The sequence below is a fragment of the Phalacrocorax carbo genome, chromosome 8 (assembly GCF_963921805.1).
Source record: "Phalacrocorax carbo chromosome 8, bPhaCar2.1, whole genome shotgun sequence".
NCBI classification, from domain to species: domain Eukaryota; kingdom Metazoa; phylum Chordata; class Aves; order Suliformes; family Phalacrocoracidae; genus Phalacrocorax; species Phalacrocorax carbo.
In genome coordinates this window covers 44,571,694-44,589,623 of record NC_087520.1, presented here as the reverse complement: position 1 = coordinate 44,589,623, position 17,930 = coordinate 44,571,694, and the positions used below count along the sequence as shown (strand labels likewise).

Genomic DNA, 17,930 nt, shown 5'->3' with positions numbered 1-17,930 from the left:
ACGGACGCTCACCTGTAACTACCTTGCTAGCTAGCCAAGAACAGACCAGACTCACCTCTGCTCCAAAGGAAATCCAAAACCAAGGAAGATCCAAACGTCTCTCCACTGCCAAAGTTCGTTTCGTTCTGTTGTCGCTTCCTTCCCTTCCCCGCAAGGATGGACGGACACGCCCCCGGGGCTTTAAAGAGTTTCTATTAAAATAAAGCAAAAAAAAAAAAAAAAAAGTGGTTTTTTTTTAACAAGCAAGCCCCCGAGGTGCGGGAGGGGGAGATGGTGGCTGAGAACCGCCCGGGCGGGCGCAGCCGGAGCCGGCACATCTCTACCTCTGCCCGCCGCCGCCCTGGAAAAAGAGAATAAAATAATAATTAAAAAAAAAAAAAGAGATTAAAAGACAGATTTTGGTTTTCTCCCTTCTCGAAGCCGTCGGCGGCTGCCTGCGGCCGGACCCCCCCCAGCCCCTCGCTGCCGGGCTGCTCCCACACGCCGCATCAGATTTATTTTGCAAGGATTTTTAAGAGGAAAAAGGAAAGGAAAGCGAGCGCCACCTCCTTCCTGGCCGAGGAGGCAGCCAAGGACGATGTTGATTATTTTGCGTTTCTCGCATCGTTGTACAAAGCGCAGAGGACGGGAGTGCAATACGGAAAGTCCCCCGGCTCCGAGAGGAGGGAAGCCCCGTGGCGGGGCAGGAGTGCTGTACGCTAATGTGAATGTAAATAGTGTTTTGCAGAGGTCCAAAAAATAATAATAATAATGATAGTGATAATAATAAGAGACATTTGCCAAATAAAAGACGATGAGAACCCCGCTGCAGGCTGTGGCGTGGGGGAGCGAGGCTGGCCGGAGGCGAACAGAAGTCGTGTGCTCGATAGGAGTTGTAGTTTTTTCCGCATTTGCAAAAACCATCCTGTGTGTTTTCTGTAGGGGAGGAAGAGGAGGGAAGGGCTTGGGGCCGGGTCGGTTGTGTTACCAGTCACCCAGGGGCCCGGCTGCTGGCGCTGCCTTCGCAGCTGCCTCCTGCGACGGCCGTGCCGTGCCGTGCCGTGCCGTGCCGTGCCGCAGCAGAGCTTGGTGCATGGGGCACCCGCGAGGCGACGTCGGCGGCCCCGTGCCACCGGCACCCAGCCTTGCTGCGGCTTTGTGCACCCCGAGGCCTCGGTGCATCCCCTTTGGGGCGGGTCTCTGCACCCCAAGGCTTCGGTGCATCCCCTTTGGGGGGGTTTCTGTGCACCCCGAGGCCGGGAGCTTTGCCGTGTGCCCCTCGCGTGACTGTTCACTTTATTTATGTTGTGACATATGTAATATTGTCTATTTTTCTTACGTTTCCTGAGAAGAGGTAATATATAAGAGTATTGCAGATGCACCTGCTGTGGGGCCGCCTGCTCTCCTGGGTGTCCATCCCGTCCCTGCCCTTCCCGCCCTGCGTGTCCCTGCGTGTCCCCGCGTGTCCCTGGCCCTGCTCCGCCCCGGGGCTCTGCCTCTCTACCTCCACCTCGCCGGGAAACCGCGGATGAGAGCATTTCCACAGAGTCTGCTCTCGTTTCCACTCCCTTCTGTTTTGCTTTTTTTATTTTATTATTATTTTCTTCTTTTTTTTTTTTTTAATAATAATAAAAATACCCTACGGAACCTTGCATTGAAACCAAAAGCCGAGGGAGGGAGGGGACGGGCGGTGTGGCGCTAGCAGATGTCCAAACCAGAATGACAGCTTTAAAGTGTAATATTTCCCAAAAATTAGCGATGCGGGGAGGATGGTGGCGGCGGTGCGGCCGCAGGGCCGGCGTGACGCGGGTGCGGAGGGGGCCGTGGCAGCCGGGGAGGCACTGCCCGTGGGCACTTCCACGGGGTTTTGCTCCAAAACGGTGTTGGGGCATGCGGGGGGTGAGGGGATGCGTCCCCCGTGCTGTGCCCAAGCCGTGTCCTTTGGCGGCTTCGTGGCACCTGGGGGATGGCAGGCGGATGAGCCGTGTGGCGCCGGCACAGCCTGGCCGGGGGGTAGGGGCGCCCCGGTGGCTGTGGGGCAGCTCGGGGATGTGGGGTGCTGGGGTGGCCGGGCACAGTCCTCTGCCAGATCGGCTCCCCGTGGCCACCCACAGCTCCCCTTCTTGGGTTTCCTCCCCGCTGTCGCGGCTGGGGCTGGGGGATGGTGTTGGTGGCGTGGGGACAGCCTGCCCGGGGTCCCGGTCCCTGCGGGGGGCAGAGCCTGGGGCACTGGGTGCTGGGTGCTGGGCGCTGGGTGCTGGCTGTGGCACCAGGCTGGAGGAGGTGGCAGGAGAGACGCGTCTCTCCGGCGCCGAGCATGGCACCGGGGCCCCAGTCCCAGTGGGTGAGGGTCTGTCCAGCTCCTTCCACACCTTCCCAACCCAAAATCTCAACTGAAACCAAAGTGCTGCGTCCCGGCAAGGCTGGGCACCCCGGAGCGGGGGTCCCACACCTGCCTGGGCTTTGCTCCATCACTGCCGGAGCTCCCCACAACCCCCCTCGCCCTCCTCCTCCAGGGTCTGCCAGGGTCCCCTCTTCTTCTCGGGGTGCACCCCTGGATCCCAGTGGGTTTGAGGTCAGGGACAAGATGCCACCTTGTTCCCAGGTCCCAGGCACTGTGTTGGGGTGTCCCCGCTGCGGTGGCAGCCCCGGGGGTTCCCCTGATGCCACCGAACACCGCGGCCCCGGGAGGGAGGTGTCATGCCACCGTCCCCCCTCGCTCACAGCTGCGTGGGCAGCACGCGTTCCCTGGTCCTGCGTGGGGCTGAGCCCTGCCCGCATTACCCTGCCAGCCCTGGGGACGGGGACGCCGGGGCATGGGGGGTCCCCGGGGGGCTGGAAACCAGAGCCCCCCGCCAGGGCCGGGTGGGCACGGCGGCAGCCTGCCCTGCCCCGCTGCGTGGGTTTTGGGGGCCAGCCCAGAGAGATGACGTGGTAGGACTTTCCTTCGGCATGCTGTCCCCCCCCCTTGCTGTTTCCCGCTTTCTCTAAGTGTACTGTATGTTTGACCTGTGAAAGATGTAAACTTTATGATTCAGGTTATGTCTGTTCTTTACTCTGTATCTGTGTAATAAAGACAATTTAATATCAACCGGAGGCTCTGTAGCCTGGGCTTGTGCTGGGTGCCCTCGCCCCCCTCTCCTGGCAGTGCCCTGCACCCCGTGCCCCCAACCCGGGGGGGGGGGGGGTCATTATAGCACTGGGGTCAGTCGCTGCCCCATGTCTGGCTCTAAGGAGGGGTGTCTACAGTGGGGGGCTTTGAGGGTTGCCCCCAGAGAACCCAGAGGGATCACCCTTCCCTGCTGCAGATGCTGCACCCCCTCGGGGTGCTCCACTGCTCCCCCTGTGCCTGGGACAGCTGCTGGGAGCTGGCTGCGGTCCCCAGCACCACCAGCGGGGACAAAGAGGGCCGAGGGGGGTGTCTCCAAACACGGAGGGGGCCGTGCCCCCCGCCTGGCCACGCGGGTCAGCCCCACGCGTGCCCGCGGCCGCCCCCGGGTCTCGAACCCTCGACCCGGGACTCACGGCCGGGAGGGGCCGCCTCCCCCGCCCTGCCCGCAACGGGGCGGGGCCTGGCGGCGCGCCCTGCCCTGATTGGCCTCTGATGTATGAAAGTGTCGCGCCGGCGGGAGACGCGCACGTGGTGGCGGGAGATCCGCACGTGGCGCTGCTCGGGTGGTTCCCGCCGGCTCCGCGGAGGAAGCGCAGCATGTTCGGAAGCCGGGCGAGGTGGGTCGGGGGCGGCCGGGATGGGGCCCGGCTCGGTGGGGGCGCTGAGGCTCCCTGGGCTGGAGCGGGGTCACCTCCCCACCCCGGGCTGGGAGGGTTTGTCCCTCCGTGGGCTCGGACCAAGAGCCTGGGGCGGGAAGGGCGCGGGTTTGCCTTTGCTTGGGTGAGGTCGGCCTGCCTGCTGCTCCGTCCTTGCAGCCCTGGAGCTCTGCTGGTGGGGCAGGTCCTGCCTCCTCTTCCCTGCCAGCAGGCTGTGATGCTTGCGCTTGTTCTTTTTAACCCAAGGGAAGCTGCTTCCAGCCCCCCTCTGCAGCCTCCTGAGCTGGGAGGTGGCTCACTATGAAGGAAACCTTTCAGTAGCCATCACTGCTGCAGTTCTGGGCTCTTGCTGCAAGCCCGCCTGCAGCACTGAGAGCACACTGCTCTGCTGGTGCCTCTTCATCCTTCTGAAAACACCCAGCTGCTTTGCCTGGCAGGTGTTTTGCTTTAGGTTCTCTTTTAAATGGCTGTTTGTTTGTTAAATGGCTTTTCACCCCTGTTCCTGCCCAGTCCTCTCTTCCTGGACACTTCAGGGATCTGGTGGCAGGACGTGCCATCCCTAGCAGCAGCAGAGGCGTCCTGGGACGTGACGGAGATGGCAGCTCTGCGGAAGGCTGCGGATGACGACTCGGACCTGAGCCACCTGGAGGGGGACAGCGCAGAGGAGCTGGCTGTGCCGGACCCAGTGAGTGCCTGGCTGAGTGTGGAAGCAATTTTCCCTGTTTCTCTAAGGAAACGGGAAACTTTCTACACCTCCCCTCAAGCGCTTCCAAAAATTAAGAATAAGAATAATCTTGGGCCCCTGATGCTAAAACCCCTGAGCTGAGAAGCTGGAAATTGAATTGTCACTCTCCTGCTGCTTAGCTTTCACTGCTGAGATGTCTGCCGGGCTGAGCGAGCGTAAATGGCTCCTGTTTGTCACCAGCTTAAATCTCCGCTTCCCTCCGGCAGCTCTGGTGCTGCTGGGGCCTCTCTGCTGCAGCACATGCTGCTTCGCAAGCAAGCATGAGAAAGGAAATGTTTCCTTTTTCTTGCTTGCCAGCGGAGCTTGGAGCTGAGCTCCCCCTTCGTGGGACAGGCGGCTGTCCCCAGCAGCCAGCCCGCCCTTGCCCCCAGCCTGGGAGGGCCCCGTGGCAGAGGTGCGTGCTGTGCAGCACCGCAGTGTCCCAGCCCGGGGTGGGGAGCGGGCTGGCGGTGTCCCTGTGCCGTGTGCTCCTCGCACAAGCCTTGGTTTGGGGTTTCAGGAACTAGAAGCCATCAAAGCCAAAGTGCGAGAGATGGAGAAGGAGGATGAGAGGCTGAAGAAGCTGCAGCTGGAAGCTGAGAGCCGCCTTATCATGAGCTCGGAGGCAGGTATGGGCTGTCCTGGGGTGCTGCTGTCCCCCCTCCAAGGGACACCTTTGGGGCACAGGGTGGCAATCGGAGCCAGAGGCGCATGGCTCTGCATCTCCTGGCAGCCTGGGGCTGGACACGTGAGGTGGGTGGGGGCTGGGGTCCCAGGGATGGCATGGTGCTCATGCAAGTCTTATCTGCTCTTTCCCACTACCTTTGCAGGCCAAGATGCGGTAAATTAATTGAATTAAATTTAATTCAGTTAGTAAGTAATTGAGTTAGCACCAACAGCCCCAGTAGAGCAGTCACCCTGTGGGGATTTTTGTTGTGAAGAGAGAGGGGACAAGGGCATGGAGGAGGCAGGGAGGCAGCAGTATGGGGATTTGGGTATGCCCAGACATGACCGGGGACCCCGGGGAGCTTTGCAGCGTGTCAGCTCGGTGGCAGCCGTGCTGATGGCAGACCTGCATGGACAGATGTCCCTCTGCCTTGTCTCTGCAGGTCTCTTCCCAAGGACAACTGAGGAGAAGATGGAGGTTGACCAACGATCCATCTATGTGGGCAATGTAAGTGGGAGGCCCGGGAGTGGAGCCCACCTTGTTGCTCCTTGCCCAGCTAGATTTATTCCTGAGATCCTGAGCACGGGGGGCCCATCTGCCCCCCACCAAAGGCTGGCTGGTTCCAAATGCTTCTCCTGCCCAGCCCAGACTGGGAACGTGGCTCAGCATCTGCCCACGATCCTCAGCCACTTGCAGATAATCTGTTGCAAGCATCAGCTCCCCGAAATACCCCACTGGAAGCTGTGGGTCGTGCAGCATTGTCTCTCCCCTCAAAGGGGGAGAGCTGTCTCTGATATTTGGGTTTCCAGGCTGGAGCATTCAGCTGGAAGGTTCTCCTGAACCTCAGGAGATGGCAAGGCTGTGTTGGCAAGCCGTGACTGGGGTCTGCCAGGCCTTTTGCCTCCCGTGACGGTGCGTGAATGCAGACCCCCGAGCCGGGGGGCCTGGCTAGTGCCACTGGAGGGGCTGGGACTGTCGTTGCAGGTGGACTATGGGGGCACGGCGGAAGAGCTGGAGTCTCACTTCAACAGCTGCGGGCAGATCAACCGAGTGACCATCCTCTGCGACAAGTTCTCGGGGCATCCCAAAGGGTCAGCACTGCGTGTGGGGGCTGGGTTGGGGGGTTGAGGGTGCTGCCCTGTGCTCCCCAGCCCTTGGGAGCAGCGGGGTGTCCCTGGGGCTCTGCTCACCCCATCCCCTTGTAGGTATGCCTACATCGAATTTGAAGAGAAGAGCTCTGTGAAGGCTGCGGTGGAGCTGGACGAGAGTGTGTTCAGAGGCCGTATCATTAAGGTAAGAGCAGGATGAGGCCCCGGGGTGGTGCATCCATGCCTTCCTCCCTGCCAGCTCCATGTTCATGGGGCTGTCCTGAACCCCGGCAGCACTGCCTGAACCACCTCCTGCCTTCCAGGTGCTGCCCAAGAGGACCAACATGCCGGGTATCAGCACCACCGACCGTGGGGGCTACCGGGGCCGCTTCCAAGCCCGGGGAGGGCTGGCCCAGCGGGGAGGCTACTATGGAGGGCAGTACCCAAGGGTGCGAGGGAGGACATACAGGTGAGCAGCCGGGCAGGAGGTGTTCCTTGCCTGTTTGGGTCAAGATCCCTGTGGAGCAGGGGGTACGCAGGATGGGGATAGCTGCTCCTTCCTCTGGTTGTGCTCAGCTTCTTGGCTTTGTGCCTCCCACCCTGGCACGGCTGGGAGGATGGAGAAGGGCTCTGGTGGGAGTGTCCTCCTGTGTTAGAAATGTCTCCTGCCTGTCGTGTTCCCGTAGCATCACCCGTGTCCGTGGGGTTGGCAGGAGCCTGGCGGCTGGTCCAGCTGGGGCATGGGCACCTCGGGGGGGGCTGTGGGCAGCTGAGGTGGGGAAGGACCGAAGCGAGCAGCCAGCGATGGCACGGCAGATCCATCCCTGCTGCTGTTCTAGCATCACTCACGCTCCCAGCACAGGCCTGGAGCAATTCTCTGGCACACCTCCTGCTTGTGCGCCGGCGAGCTCGCTTCGGACGAGCTTCAATGATGCCCCGGCCCCTTCAGTGCCGCGGGAGGAAGCGGAGAGCTTTGGTGGTGGAAGAAACACCTGGAAGCTTGCTGCTGTCCCCGTCCCTGCAGGGGTTTGGGGGGGCGGGCATCACGTCCCAGCCTAACTGGTCCCAGACCCGTGCCTGGCTTTGGGGGCTCCCATGTGTTTTGAGGGTTCAGTCTGGGTTAGCTGGGGCAGAAGGGTGAATCCCAGCTCTTGGAGGGGCAGAGGGGCAGGTAGCTGTGCTTTCTGGCATCTCAGCTGAGCAGTGCCCCTGTGCTTTAGGATGCTGTTTTTGTTCTTGTTTAGGGGACGGGCAAGGCTGCTGCCTTGGTATTTTCCATACTAGAAAGGACTGGACTGCCCTGGTGATGCTGATGGGACTGAAGTGAAGAGATGGGATTGGAGAGATTTAAAAATATGCCTACCCAAACCAAAAAAAAAGATTAATTTTAAAATGCCATCTGCCTGGCCGTGAGGATTACTGGTGAGGCGGCCGGAGTGCTGAGCTGCGGGAGGGAAGACTGGATCCGCTCCCCCCACACCTCAGCCCATCCCTGCCAGCGTCCCAGGAGGGGCCCACCTTAGCTTTCCTTGGGGGTTGTGTTTTCACTGAAAACAGTCTCATTCCAGAAAACACCCTGTCCTGGGAGGGGAAGAGCTTTCCCAGACCATCAAGTCTCATCTTCATCCCATAGAAAAGGACTGTACTAGAGGGTTTGGTGTAAATCTGGTTTGGCTTTCAGCTGTCCAAATGCCCTGCAGACCTGTCCTGCTCAGCCCATGAAGCACCTCAGCTTTGGCTGTTTCTGCAGGAGCTTGCTCTTGCCCATGAGAAGATCCTAAAGACCTTTCCAAAGATTTTCTTCACATCAGTGGAGAAAGTCTTGGGTTGCAGCTCTAGATCTGACTGCTGGGGAGCTTTTCCTTCCTTCCATCAGCCTTGTGGATTTCTGACCTTGCTCTTGGGAAGAGGATGGAGCTTATCAATGTGTCTGGTTTTTAGCTCACTGCTGCTGTTGTCCATCTAACAACCAGGGCAGGGAAAAGGCCTCCCTTGCTGTTCCTCTGGAAGCCTCTGTATCTCTCTGGTGGTTAAGCAAGGTCTGGGTGTCACAAAACCCGTCCCCTCTTTTATTTCAGAAGTCAACCTCCTCTTCCCCCATCCCGCTTTCATCCCAAAGCTACAGGGATCAAAGGGTGCTGCCAACTCATCATTGTCCTTTATTTCTAGCAGTATTACAAAACCACCTTCACTGTTGCAAATTTGGTCTGATCTTCCTTTTGACTCCCGTCACCATTCCTGCTCCGGATCCCCGGCTGGGGATGGGTGAGCCCAGCTCGCCTAGAGGGTCGGGACTGCAGCGCGTGGCAGGAGCTGGGTACTGGGGAACAAGCACTGCCTGGCAATTCCTCTTCCTGCTGATCTTGTGTTCATGAGCTCTGAAACTGCTCGTTTTTAAAGGAAAAATTTTTGTGTTAAAAGAGGCAGACTGCGACCACCAGCAGACGGTTTTGTGTGAAGTTCTGCACTGAAATCAGTTTTATTATGTAATTCTCACGCTAATCTTTCGGGATCTTTGGTTAGGATTCCTCTAACCCAGATGCAACAGATGCGACTGACTCCTAAAGCAGCTTTTCACAGCTCAGGGAGCATTGCCAGGCTAAAAATCCCACTGGTGGTTTTTTTTTTTTTCCTTTCCCCTTAAGATCTCAGGATTTTTTTTAAAGCTTGGGGCCTTAACTCTTCATGTTGTGTTGATTTTTGCACGTTGCCCAGCACGGACTGTGCTGCTGAGGCTGGCCTTGATCTGAGCCACCCTTAGACTATAAAATGGGCTTTTTCTAGGGCTTTAAACTTTCCATTTAGTAGCTTTGTAAATTCCTGAGACTTAATTTTTAACAAAAACTACTTTGGGGTGTTCGGATTCTCTTGTGGAAGAGGAAAGGCTGAGCTCCTGTCTCTGAGTGAAAAGAGTCAAGTTTTTTATATGAAAATGTTTCAGAGTAGCTGTGCCTTGTTTAGATGGTGGGAGAGGCTCTTTAATCTCCCATTATTTGGCAGGTTGTTGTTGATTAAATGTATTTAAGTTCTGTTTGAGAAGGTACTGTAAATGTCACTTATTTTTAAAATAAATGATCCTGCTGTGTGAACTTCATCTGTGGTGAGACTGTGCTGGCTGTGAGCTGACGCTCTACACTGACCTGGCTTTCTCCAGGCTTCTTGTATCCTTTGGAGCTGCGCAGCTATTTTTTTATTATTATTTTTAGCTATGTTTTATGTATTTTTAACTGATTAGGTGCTTGAAGGACAGACTGCTGCCTGTGGGGCAGGAAAGACTCGGAGTAGAGGTGTGTGAAAGCACCGAGTAGCTGCTCAGTGCTTATGCCTGCCTGCGTTACCGCCGCTGAACTTGCTGTAGCTGCGCAGCCTCGCGTAGTGCGAGTGCGCTGCACAAGTGATTAAGAAGCGAGGATGCTTTTCTAGTCTAACTTGTAATTTTTTCTATATGAATACCTGCTATTGATTTGGTAGTCTTTAATTAGAACAGCAGGGAGCTGCAGGGGGAGGAGATGCTAATAGAGATTAGTTGGAGATGAGCTGGGCAGCTGTGCGATCCTGATGTCTTAATCTCTTGGTGTGGATTTATTCCAGCTGCACTACCTGTGCTCCCTGACCTGGGCTAGAGATGCTGCTATGTGTGCCTGGCCTGTCTCAGGTGCAAAGAGAACAGCAAATATTGTCCAATGTGTGCCACCCAAAGATCTTCCCCAGGGAGGCAAAGGCAGTGCTGGGTTTGATGGGGTTCAGGGCGGTGCTCTGAGCCCAGCTGTTTGCTGTCTGCCAGAGCTTTCTCAAGTACATAAACAGTGGCTGGGGTTGTAGAGAAACCTGGAGCTGTCAGCCGGCTTGCAGAGTTTTCTCTTTCTAAGAATTAAGAGAGTAAGTACAGACCTGAGTGCTCACAGCTAAGGGAAAAGCAGGACAAGGAGCCTAAACGTTAAGTATGTTTGAATTAAGCACTGCTTGTGATGTTCTGGTCAGAACAAACAGTCCTGAGCAGCAGGGAGGGGGGCTGGCAAAGAGTGAAAGGCCTGCTGTTGCTGGTTACTGCTCCTGCTTCAGAGGAGCTGCCCTGAAGCACCAGTACTTCTGAGGAACAGTGTCACTGTCTGTGCCTCTCAGCTGACTGAAATCTAGGTTGACCCTAATAATAATCTCTTAGCTGTCTCTTGTGCAGCTGTGCTTGCTCTAATCACAAGCACAGCAGGAACTGCTGTTTTTACCCAAAGCCCAATTTCTGCAGAAACAAGAGCTGTGCAGAGGCAGGGCTGTGCATGCATTTCTGTGGGGAACAAACCTCCTGCCTGACACAGCTGACCTTCCTGGAGGAAGAGCTGGCTCTCATGCATTACCTGAAGGTACAAAGCTCAACAGTGACTTCCATGCTATACTCGGGTTTGCTAGAGTAGAAATGCACAAAACCTTGCAGGTGTCGAGTTTATTTTTACATAGAATAAATTTAAAATTACACAGAATGAAGACAATATATACATCACTTTGTAGGGATGCTCCTGTACATGGGGAATGTTCTCAGCACTCGGATGAGAAGGGGCAGAGCCTCAGCACACCTGCATCATCATGGAGTTCACCATATTATCAAAAGCCCTAGAGGAGGAAATGAACACAGAATATTAAAGGAAGCAGCTAGTTCTGCACAGCAGACCTCTTGTAACAAAACCAGTTGCTAACATTGCCTCTTACTGGTTAACAAGCTGGCTTTCCCCAGGCTGAATATAGGGTTTCACTCTCTAACTACAGCATGCTCTGTTGAGTAAATAATGACTTTTTAATTAAGCTGAAGTAAGGACAGGTCTTATCCTGGCTGTAGACCTGCCTCAGCAAAGTGTAAGAGAAGTTGTTCTTCTCCAGGCAATAGAAACTCCCAACATTAACATTCCCTGTGAGATTCCACATGAGAAATGGGGGGCACCGGCCCTCACACATGAGGAATTAGACATGCCGAATGTCCATCTGTCCTTACCCAGGGATAAGCCCTGGACAAGCGCAGTTGTTCACTCTGTTTAACCTGTTCTGTTTATCTTTATGCCCGTATTTGCCTATGAAACAGGTAACTTTTTCTCCCCAAGAAACTGCTTTTTCTTGAGCCAATGTTTCTAACACCAGTTGAGGTGGGAGCGAGAGCTCAGTGTAACTTCTCATGAGCCTTAGCAGAGTTTTCTGTTATGCAGTAAAGGCCCAAAGACAACACAGCTGTTCTCCATTTAGGCAGTCAGAGTGTGCACCTCTGAAGAGGTCAGCCACAGGGGTTATGCTTTTGGTCCTGTTACATCATAGGTACACTGCAAGGTCAGAAAGATGGCAAAGATCAGTATGGTCAGCCCACTTACCTGGAATGGATACGGTCCCCAGGGTTATAAAAAGGGTTACACATTATGTCCGTGTATGAATTATGCAGCTTTCGGAACATCTGAAAAGGGATTGTAATTTAATTAAATTTTTTTTTTTTTTGCTTCTCAGCACTTTATGAATAAGTGGAAGTAGCAAAAACACTGATGTGGCAAGTTGTGCTCTGATTTCCTGCACTTACACTGCGGATCTCATTGTCTCGAAGTGCTGTGTTTGAAGAATCCACCACCATAACAAACTTCACCTTTGAATTTGTCACGTAGCCATATCTGTGCAGCTGTTAAGGCATGTGCTTCTGACACACCAGAGCCTGCCAAAGCAACTAAACCAAGGCTAGAATATGCTCAAAGGAATAAGCTGAGAGGATGTGTGATGTTTTTGACGTGCCTAGCACATAACTAGGACTAGACGAGGCAAGAAAGACACGGCACTGCAGGAACTGTACCCCCTTTCTACCTGACTTCTGCCATCTTTGGTAAGTCCAGGTCAAGCTCGCTCCTGTGCTGGCCAGTAAGGCACGCCTTGCAATTTCTAAGCAGCCTCCCACTAGCTATTTTGGTAAGGGTTTCTCTCTTCTTAAAAACCATTTTCATTACCTTATTTATTCTCATTTGCGAGGCAACAATCAGAGGGCTGGAGGTCTAGTATCAGACAGCGTGACTGACCTGAGACTTCAAAAAAATTAACAACCTGTTTATGAAAACCCAGTTTATGAAAATTGGGTCTGCTGATAACTTCCACCTGTGGGATTCAGAGAAAAAGCCAAAGAAAGTTCAAAAGTCCATTTTGTGACTTAAACATTAGGGAAGCTGTGGAGTACAGATTATAGGGAAGTCAGACCACGCACCTGGGATTCAGGTACTTGACCAGAGACACCTTTGTATTCCTGCTACTTTCACTGGTGTTTTTAATTAAAGAGTCTAAGCTTTGTTCTAGTCACAGCCAACTGTTTTAGCTAAGCAGGGAATAAAGCACCCAGTTTATCACAGGGGAAGTCTAGCTGCACCAGATGCTCCTCGTGCATTGCACTCCCTCATGTAGGCTAAAGGTGAATTTTTCCACCACCTGGTTGGGCAACAGAGCAGCTGCTGAACTGACCGAGGCACCAAACCTGAACCTCCCCACGTGACAAACTGGTCAGTGAACAAGTATGTGTATTTTCTGCTGATGTCTTTAACGTGGTACCAAGTAGGAAGAGAGGTTTCCCATGCAGAGCCCCTCACAAGAAAGAGCCTATAAATACATAACAGCATGGCAAAATGCAGTAGAAAGATACACCTTGTAGTCTTCAGTGGGGTAGAGGAGCCCTAGGTACAGTTCCCTCTGATCTACGAGAGCCTTGCCCATTGCAGAGATCTTTTCATCCACAACGTCGAGGGAAGTGTGCACAGTGTAGTGAAACTTCAGCTCGTTTTCAGTTGGAACGCTCCGGATGTAGAGGGGATAGTTCTGAGGAGAAAAAATTACGCTAACTAGGACCAGCCACTCCTTTGTGTGACAGCTGATGCCACGATGGTGCTTTTACACTAACAATTGCTGCTGTCAGCAGTAAGCTATTTTAACCATGTTACATTCAGAGCCCTTGCAGCGCAGCCCCCCTTTTCTTGCAGCGCTTGTGGAACAGATCTGTCTCCATACACCAGCGGCAGGAGAATCATTTGCACAGGCACCGCACGAGGCTCAGCCCGCCCTCGCACCTGACTTGCCCCCTCACCCTAGCAGGGCCTGTCCCCAGCTCGTGGCCGCAGGACACCGCAGGACACCCTCACGCTGTCCCCGCGCTCGCTGCACCGGCTCCCCCTGCCTCGGTCCCAGCCTGCTCCCACCCGGCCCACATCCATCCCCAGTCCCTGTCCCGCTCCCCCCGCACCTGCCACGGCTCTGCCGCGCTCCCCTCACCCCCTCCCAGGCCCTGCAGCCTGAGACCCTGCCCCACAACCTCACCCGGTCCCACAGTCCCACTCCCACTCCCCTCCTCGCGCCTGCTCAGGCCCCACGGCCTCAGCTGGACCCACAGTCCCATTCAGCCTCCACGGTCTCACTCGGGGCCCACCTGGACCCACGGTCCCACTCAGCGCCCATGACCCCACCTAGCCCTGCTGCCCCTCTCAAACTCCACGGTCCCACTCAGCGCCCACAGCCCCACCTGGCCCCATTGTCCTGCCTGGCCCCACGGTCCCACTCAGGCCCCATGGTCTCTACCTGGCCCCGCTGCCCCTCTCAAGGCCCGCGATCCTACTCAGGGCCCACTGCCCATCTCAGGCCCCACGACCCCAACTGTACCCCCGGCCCCACCTGGCCCCACCGCCCCCGTCAGGCCCCGCGGCCCCACCTCCTTGGCGATCACGGCGATGCACACCGCCATCTTCTCTCCGCCTTCCCCCCCTCCCCCGAGCGCGTCACGCGCGGCGCTCACGTGACGCGCGGCGGAGCGCGCGGGGCCGGCCGGTTGCCATGGCGAGAGCGGTGCTGGTGCCCCTCTGCCTCTGCTGGGCCCTGGGCCCCGCCGCGGCCTCCGCCCCGCCGAACCTCCTCCTCCTCCTCATGGACGACGTGAGCGGGGCCGGGGGGGACCCCCCCTTGGGGGGGAGGGGGGACAGGGGGCCGCGTCACTGGGAGGAAGTTTGGGGGCACTGAGGGGGCGTTAGGGTGGGGGAGGGGGTGTTCCCTGAGGGGGGCGGCTTGGGGGGGGGGGGAGGGGTCGGTGTGGGTGAGGGAAATGGGGGCCTCGGCTCCGTAACGTGCTTGTTATGGGGTGTGGGTTGGGGGGGAGCTCGTCCTGGGGGTGAGAGCGGGGTCCCGGGGCTGGCAGAGGGCCTCCCGTGGCATCCCACCCTCGCCCGGGCCCTGGCCGGGGGTGCTCGGCGGTGCCAGCGCCTTGCGGACGGGCCGGCTGTGGGAAACGTTCCGCCGATGCCTGGGACGTTCGAGGCGCGTCAGGTGCGGCGGTGGCCGTCCCCGAGCTCGCGGGAGCATCGTGGCACGTGGGCTGGGGCCAGAGCTGCACTGGTGCCGGGGCAGAGCCCTTCCAACACAGGTTTCATCAAGTTGGCTCCCCGTGACCCTTATCCTGCAAATGAAGTTGAACAAGGGCAAGTGCCAGATTCTGCACCTGGGGCGCGTCAGCCCTGGCTGCACAGACGGGCTGGGGAGCAGCTCTGCAGGGACCTGGGGGCTCTGGTCAACGGCAAGTTGAACCCGAGCCACCAGCGTGCCCTGGCAGCCCCAAGGGCCAGCCGTGCCCTGGGGGGCACCGAGCCCCACATCGCAGCCGGGCGAGGGGGGGGATTGTCCCGCTCTGCCCCGCGCTGGGGCAGCCTCCCCTCGAGTGCTGTGGGCAGGGTTGGGTGCCACAGGACATTAAGGGTATTAAAGCTACTGGAGTGTCCAGGAGGGCTGCGGAGTTGGGGAAGGGTTTAGAGGGGAAACCGTACGAGGAGCTGCTGGAGTCCCTGGGGTTGTTCAGCTGGAGCAGGGGAGGCTGAGGGCAGCCCTCATGGTGCTCTGCAGCCCCCTCCCGAGGGCAGGAGGAGGGGCAGGGCTGGTCTCTGCTCTCTGGTGACCAACGCCAGGCCCCGAGGGAACGGCAGGGAGATGTGCCAGGGGAGGGTGAGGCTGGGCATTAGGAGAAGGTCCTTCCCCCAGAGTGTGGTGGAGCCCTGGAACAGGCTCCCCAGGGAGGCATCACGGCACCAGCCTGGCGATGTTCTAGAAGCACTTGGACAGGGCCCTCAGAGACATGGTGTGAATTTGGGGTGTCCTGTGCAGGGACAGGAGCTGGGCTCGATGGTCCTTGTGGGTCCCCTTCCCACTCAGGGCATTCTATGATTCTACTTTTTCTAGAGATCCTCCTAAGAGCACATCAAGGGCTGTTTTTGGGGCCTGGCAAGACTTGTGTTTTAAGAGCGCACCCTGACTGTTTATTTGTTGCTTTGTGCTCCGTAGAGCTCTGTCGCACTGACTCCTGTGGAGCAGAGCTCTCCCTGATGTGTGTGACCTCCCCTAGGTCGCAGTTTCCAGGTTCGCACATCATCCCTTCCAGGTGGCGTGGCCAATGTGTTCAGCTGTGTGCTACTTTTTTCAGCTGTGTCCCCTTTGTTGGCAGCCCAGTGCCTGTGGGATAGCGTGTGAGCAGGGTCAGTACCGTGATTCATGGTCAGAGGTCTTCAGCACAGTGATTCAGGCACAGCTCAGGTTGATGTGATGATCTGGAAAAAGTTTGATTGAAATAAGCAGGAGTATTTGAACAAGTTTGTAAGTACTTACTCTGAAAGCCATCATGCTCAGTCACTTTCTTTCTCAAGTCCTTTCCGGATTTTGTGTAAAAAGTGGTGAAGAAATGAAAGGAAGGCCGAGGCCGGTTGTATCCCTGCCCTGCCCCTCCTTCAGGGCAGAGCTGCCCTGGGTGACCTGCGCACAAACCTCTCATTATTCTGTCTGTGTGGATGTGCTGCTGAAAACAAACGAGACTTCTCAGATCTATAAAGTCAAGCCCATATACAAGTCTTTTGGAATTGGTGCTTACACACCTATATACCTTATCTAGGAGTCTAGTCATCTTATCTGTTCATAATGACTGAGCAATTAACTCTGCAGTCCTTGGCAAAGGATTCCACCGCTGGTAAATGTGGAAAAACAGGGTGTCTTGGTGGTTTTCAAACTCTGACAGAATCATTCTGAAGTTAAGGCTTGGTTTTGTAGACTAAAAAAGAAGTGTGGCGATACCTCCTAACACCAGCGATGGATGTAGTTGTGGTAGCACTGAATAAGGTGCATCTGCAGGTGTAGACAAAGAAACTCTGATACATTTTAAGAAATGTTTTAGAAACCCAAACTTGCCTACTGAAAAACTAAACAAGAAGTAAATGAATTCTGCTAATTTTTGCTCTCTGAACTGGGGGGAGGGCGATAAATCATTAAAGAACGAAAATAATCACAGATTTGCTTCCAGCTAAAAGTCTTTTCACTTTTGCACCCTGTAGTGCTCATAGCCACGTGGGTAAGGAAATACATTAATTTCCAAGATGTTCAAGTTGGTGCCGTCGTCCTGTTTTGCTTCTCTTCTAATATTTTTCATCTAATACTGTAACCTTTCAGGTGCGTTTGTAGTAGAAATGTGTTGCGTGCTGTTCGAAGCTACTTGAGAAGCTAGTGAGGGTGGCTATGGGACTTGGAAGGGTGGGCAAGCTCTTATTGCCTGTTTGGCTCTGTTCTGTTCAGCATGACTGCTGTTTTCATAATGTTTCTACACTCTTGGACAAGATAATTACCTTGTGAGCCTAGTTTTTCTGGCCCGTTGAGCCTCCGGCAGTCCATCTCAGTTTTCCATTCAGGAATATTTCCCCCCAAGGTGGCGTTCGCAATTTTGAAGACGAAAGCTCCTTGGGACAGTGATTATCCCCCTCTAGAAGCATTGGTACGACACGAGACATGACAAGGCACGGGTCCTGACTGGAGCTTCTGTGAACTATTTATTCATTTAATACACTGTTCGTTAAAAATGCATCTCCGTGGTCTTTTTCCTTTGATTCTCCAGTAACTTCTGTGACTTTGTCACTGTGTCTGAATTACAGCAACATGATATCCTTTTTTTCTTTCTTCCTTGACGATAAAGATACCAAAGAATTAAGAACTCGGGGGTGATCCCGCTAAATCCCTTTTAATTCCACATCCTAGTGTTAGGTGGTACCATTTAATCCTTCCTTGCTCAAACCTCAACAGCCGGCTCTGCAGCTCTCCAACAATTTTCTTTTCCAAACTGCACCACTGCAGTGTAAATGTTAGACTCTCAAATGGGACCAGACAGATGGTTTACTAAAGATCTCGACACGTTATGCCCTCTGTATCAGTTGCTCACCTGATACACATCTGTATTAAAGAAAGCTATTGCCTTTTTTTTAAAGCATAATATAATCTCCAGCAACCATGGTGCCTAATTGCTCATTAAGTTGTTCTCTTCTAGAACCTTCTGTTTTAAGTCACTTACTTTTATTTGTATTATTACCAGTAATAGTTTTCAGCAATGAACGCAGACAACGTGATGGTAATTTTACAGTTCTCCTGGCATGTGATCCCTCTGAATTCAGAGGAAGATGCAGGGTGAAACTGCTGTCTTGCAAATAAGCTGAGTGACATACGATGCCTCTGGCAGGTTTCTCTCCAGAGCTTGCTTTTAAAATAAATACTTTCTGTCTTTTCCTGCAGCACTGCTTTTGAGTTTAGACCTTTTCCTTGCATTTCTAGTTATGTATACGCAGCTGGATAGATAGACAGATGCAGCAGGCTGAGGTGGAGACCTGGGATCAGGGGTCCAACACAAAGACATATAGCCAGGGAC

At 55.0% G+C, this 17,930-nt stretch overlaps 3 protein-coding genes across 7 annotated transcripts in view; 2 read left to right on the top strand and 1 right to left on the bottom strand.

Moving 5' to 3' along the window:
• Positions 1–4,254: 4,254 nt before the first annotated feature.
• PABPN1L (PABPN1 like, cytoplasmic) lies at positions 4,255–9,314 on the top strand. The gene is made up of 7 exons (XM_064458143.1): positions 4,255–4,432; positions 4,992–5,100; positions 5,581–5,645; positions 6,123–6,229; positions 6,344–6,431; positions 6,550–6,695; positions 7,471–9,314. The coding sequence occupies exons 1-7, from the start codon at positions 4,343–4,345 to the stop codon at positions 7,508–7,510; spliced, it is 645 nt and encodes a 214-aa protein (XP_064314213.1). The 5' UTR covers positions 4,255–4,342; the 3' UTR covers positions 7,511–9,314.
• Positions 9,315–10,649: 1,335 nt separating this feature from the next.
• On the bottom strand, positions 10,650–14,036 carry TRAPPC2L (trafficking protein particle complex subunit 2L). 4 transcript variants are annotated; one of them, XM_064459771.1, is made up of 5 exons: positions 13,926–14,036; positions 12,870–13,042; positions 11,775–11,862; positions 11,575–11,654; positions 10,650–10,831 (listed from the first exon to the last, which is right to left on the bottom strand). In XM_064459771.1, exons 1-5 carry the CDS (start codon positions 13,956–13,958, stop codon positions 10,786–10,788), a joined length of 420 nt encoding a protein of 139 aa, XP_064315841.1. In that variant the 5' UTR covers positions 13,959–14,036; the 3' UTR covers positions 10,650–10,785. The 4 variants fall into 4 exon arrangements, with proteins under 4 accessions (XP_064315841.1, XP_064315840.1, XP_064315843.1 ...); XM_064459770.1 differs by having other exon boundaries at positions 13,899–13,996; XM_064459773.1 differs by lacking the exon at positions 11,775–11,862 and having other exon boundaries at positions 12,872–13,042.
• Positions 14,034–17,930, top strand: part of GALNS (galactosamine (N-acetyl)-6-sulfatase) — a 48,898-nt gene continuing 45,001 nt past the window's right edge. Inside the window, exon 1 of one of the 2 annotated variants that reach the window (XM_064459766.1) lies at positions 14,034–14,146. In XM_064459766.1, the coding sequence (XP_064315836.1) occupies positions 14,048–14,146 (99 nt within the window). In that variant the 5' untranslated portion in view covers positions 14,034–14,047. Of the gene's footprint in view, positions 14,147–15,710; positions 15,730–17,930 lie in introns of those variants that run through there. The other variant, XM_064459767.1, reaches the window with a different exon arrangement.

Coding starts and splice junctions, on each gene's coding strand:
- PABPN1L (XM_064458143.1), top strand. CDS start 4,343: ATGGCAGCTCTGCGGAAGGCTGCGGATGACGACTCGGACCTGAGCCAC. Junction 4,433..4,991: donor AGCTGGCTGTGCCGGACCCA/GTGAGTGCCTGG, acceptor TTGGGGTTTCAG/GAACTAGAAGCCATCAAAGC. Junction 6,696..7,470: donor GTGCGAGGGAGGACATACAG/GTGAGCAGCCGG, acceptor GTTCTTGTTTAG/GGGACGGGCAAGGCTGCTGC.
- TRAPPC2L (XM_064459770.1), bottom strand. CDS start 13,958: ATGGCGGTGTGCATCGCCGTGATCGCCAAGGAGGTGGGGCCGCGGGGC. Junction 11,863..12,869: donor CCCACTGAAGACTACAAGGT/GTATCTTTCTAC, acceptor ACAGCTGCACAG/ATATGGCTACGTGACAAATT. Junction 10,832..11,574: donor GGGGACCGTATCCATTCCAG/GTAAGTGGGCTG, acceptor TTCCTCCTCTAG/GGCTTTTGATAATATGGTGA.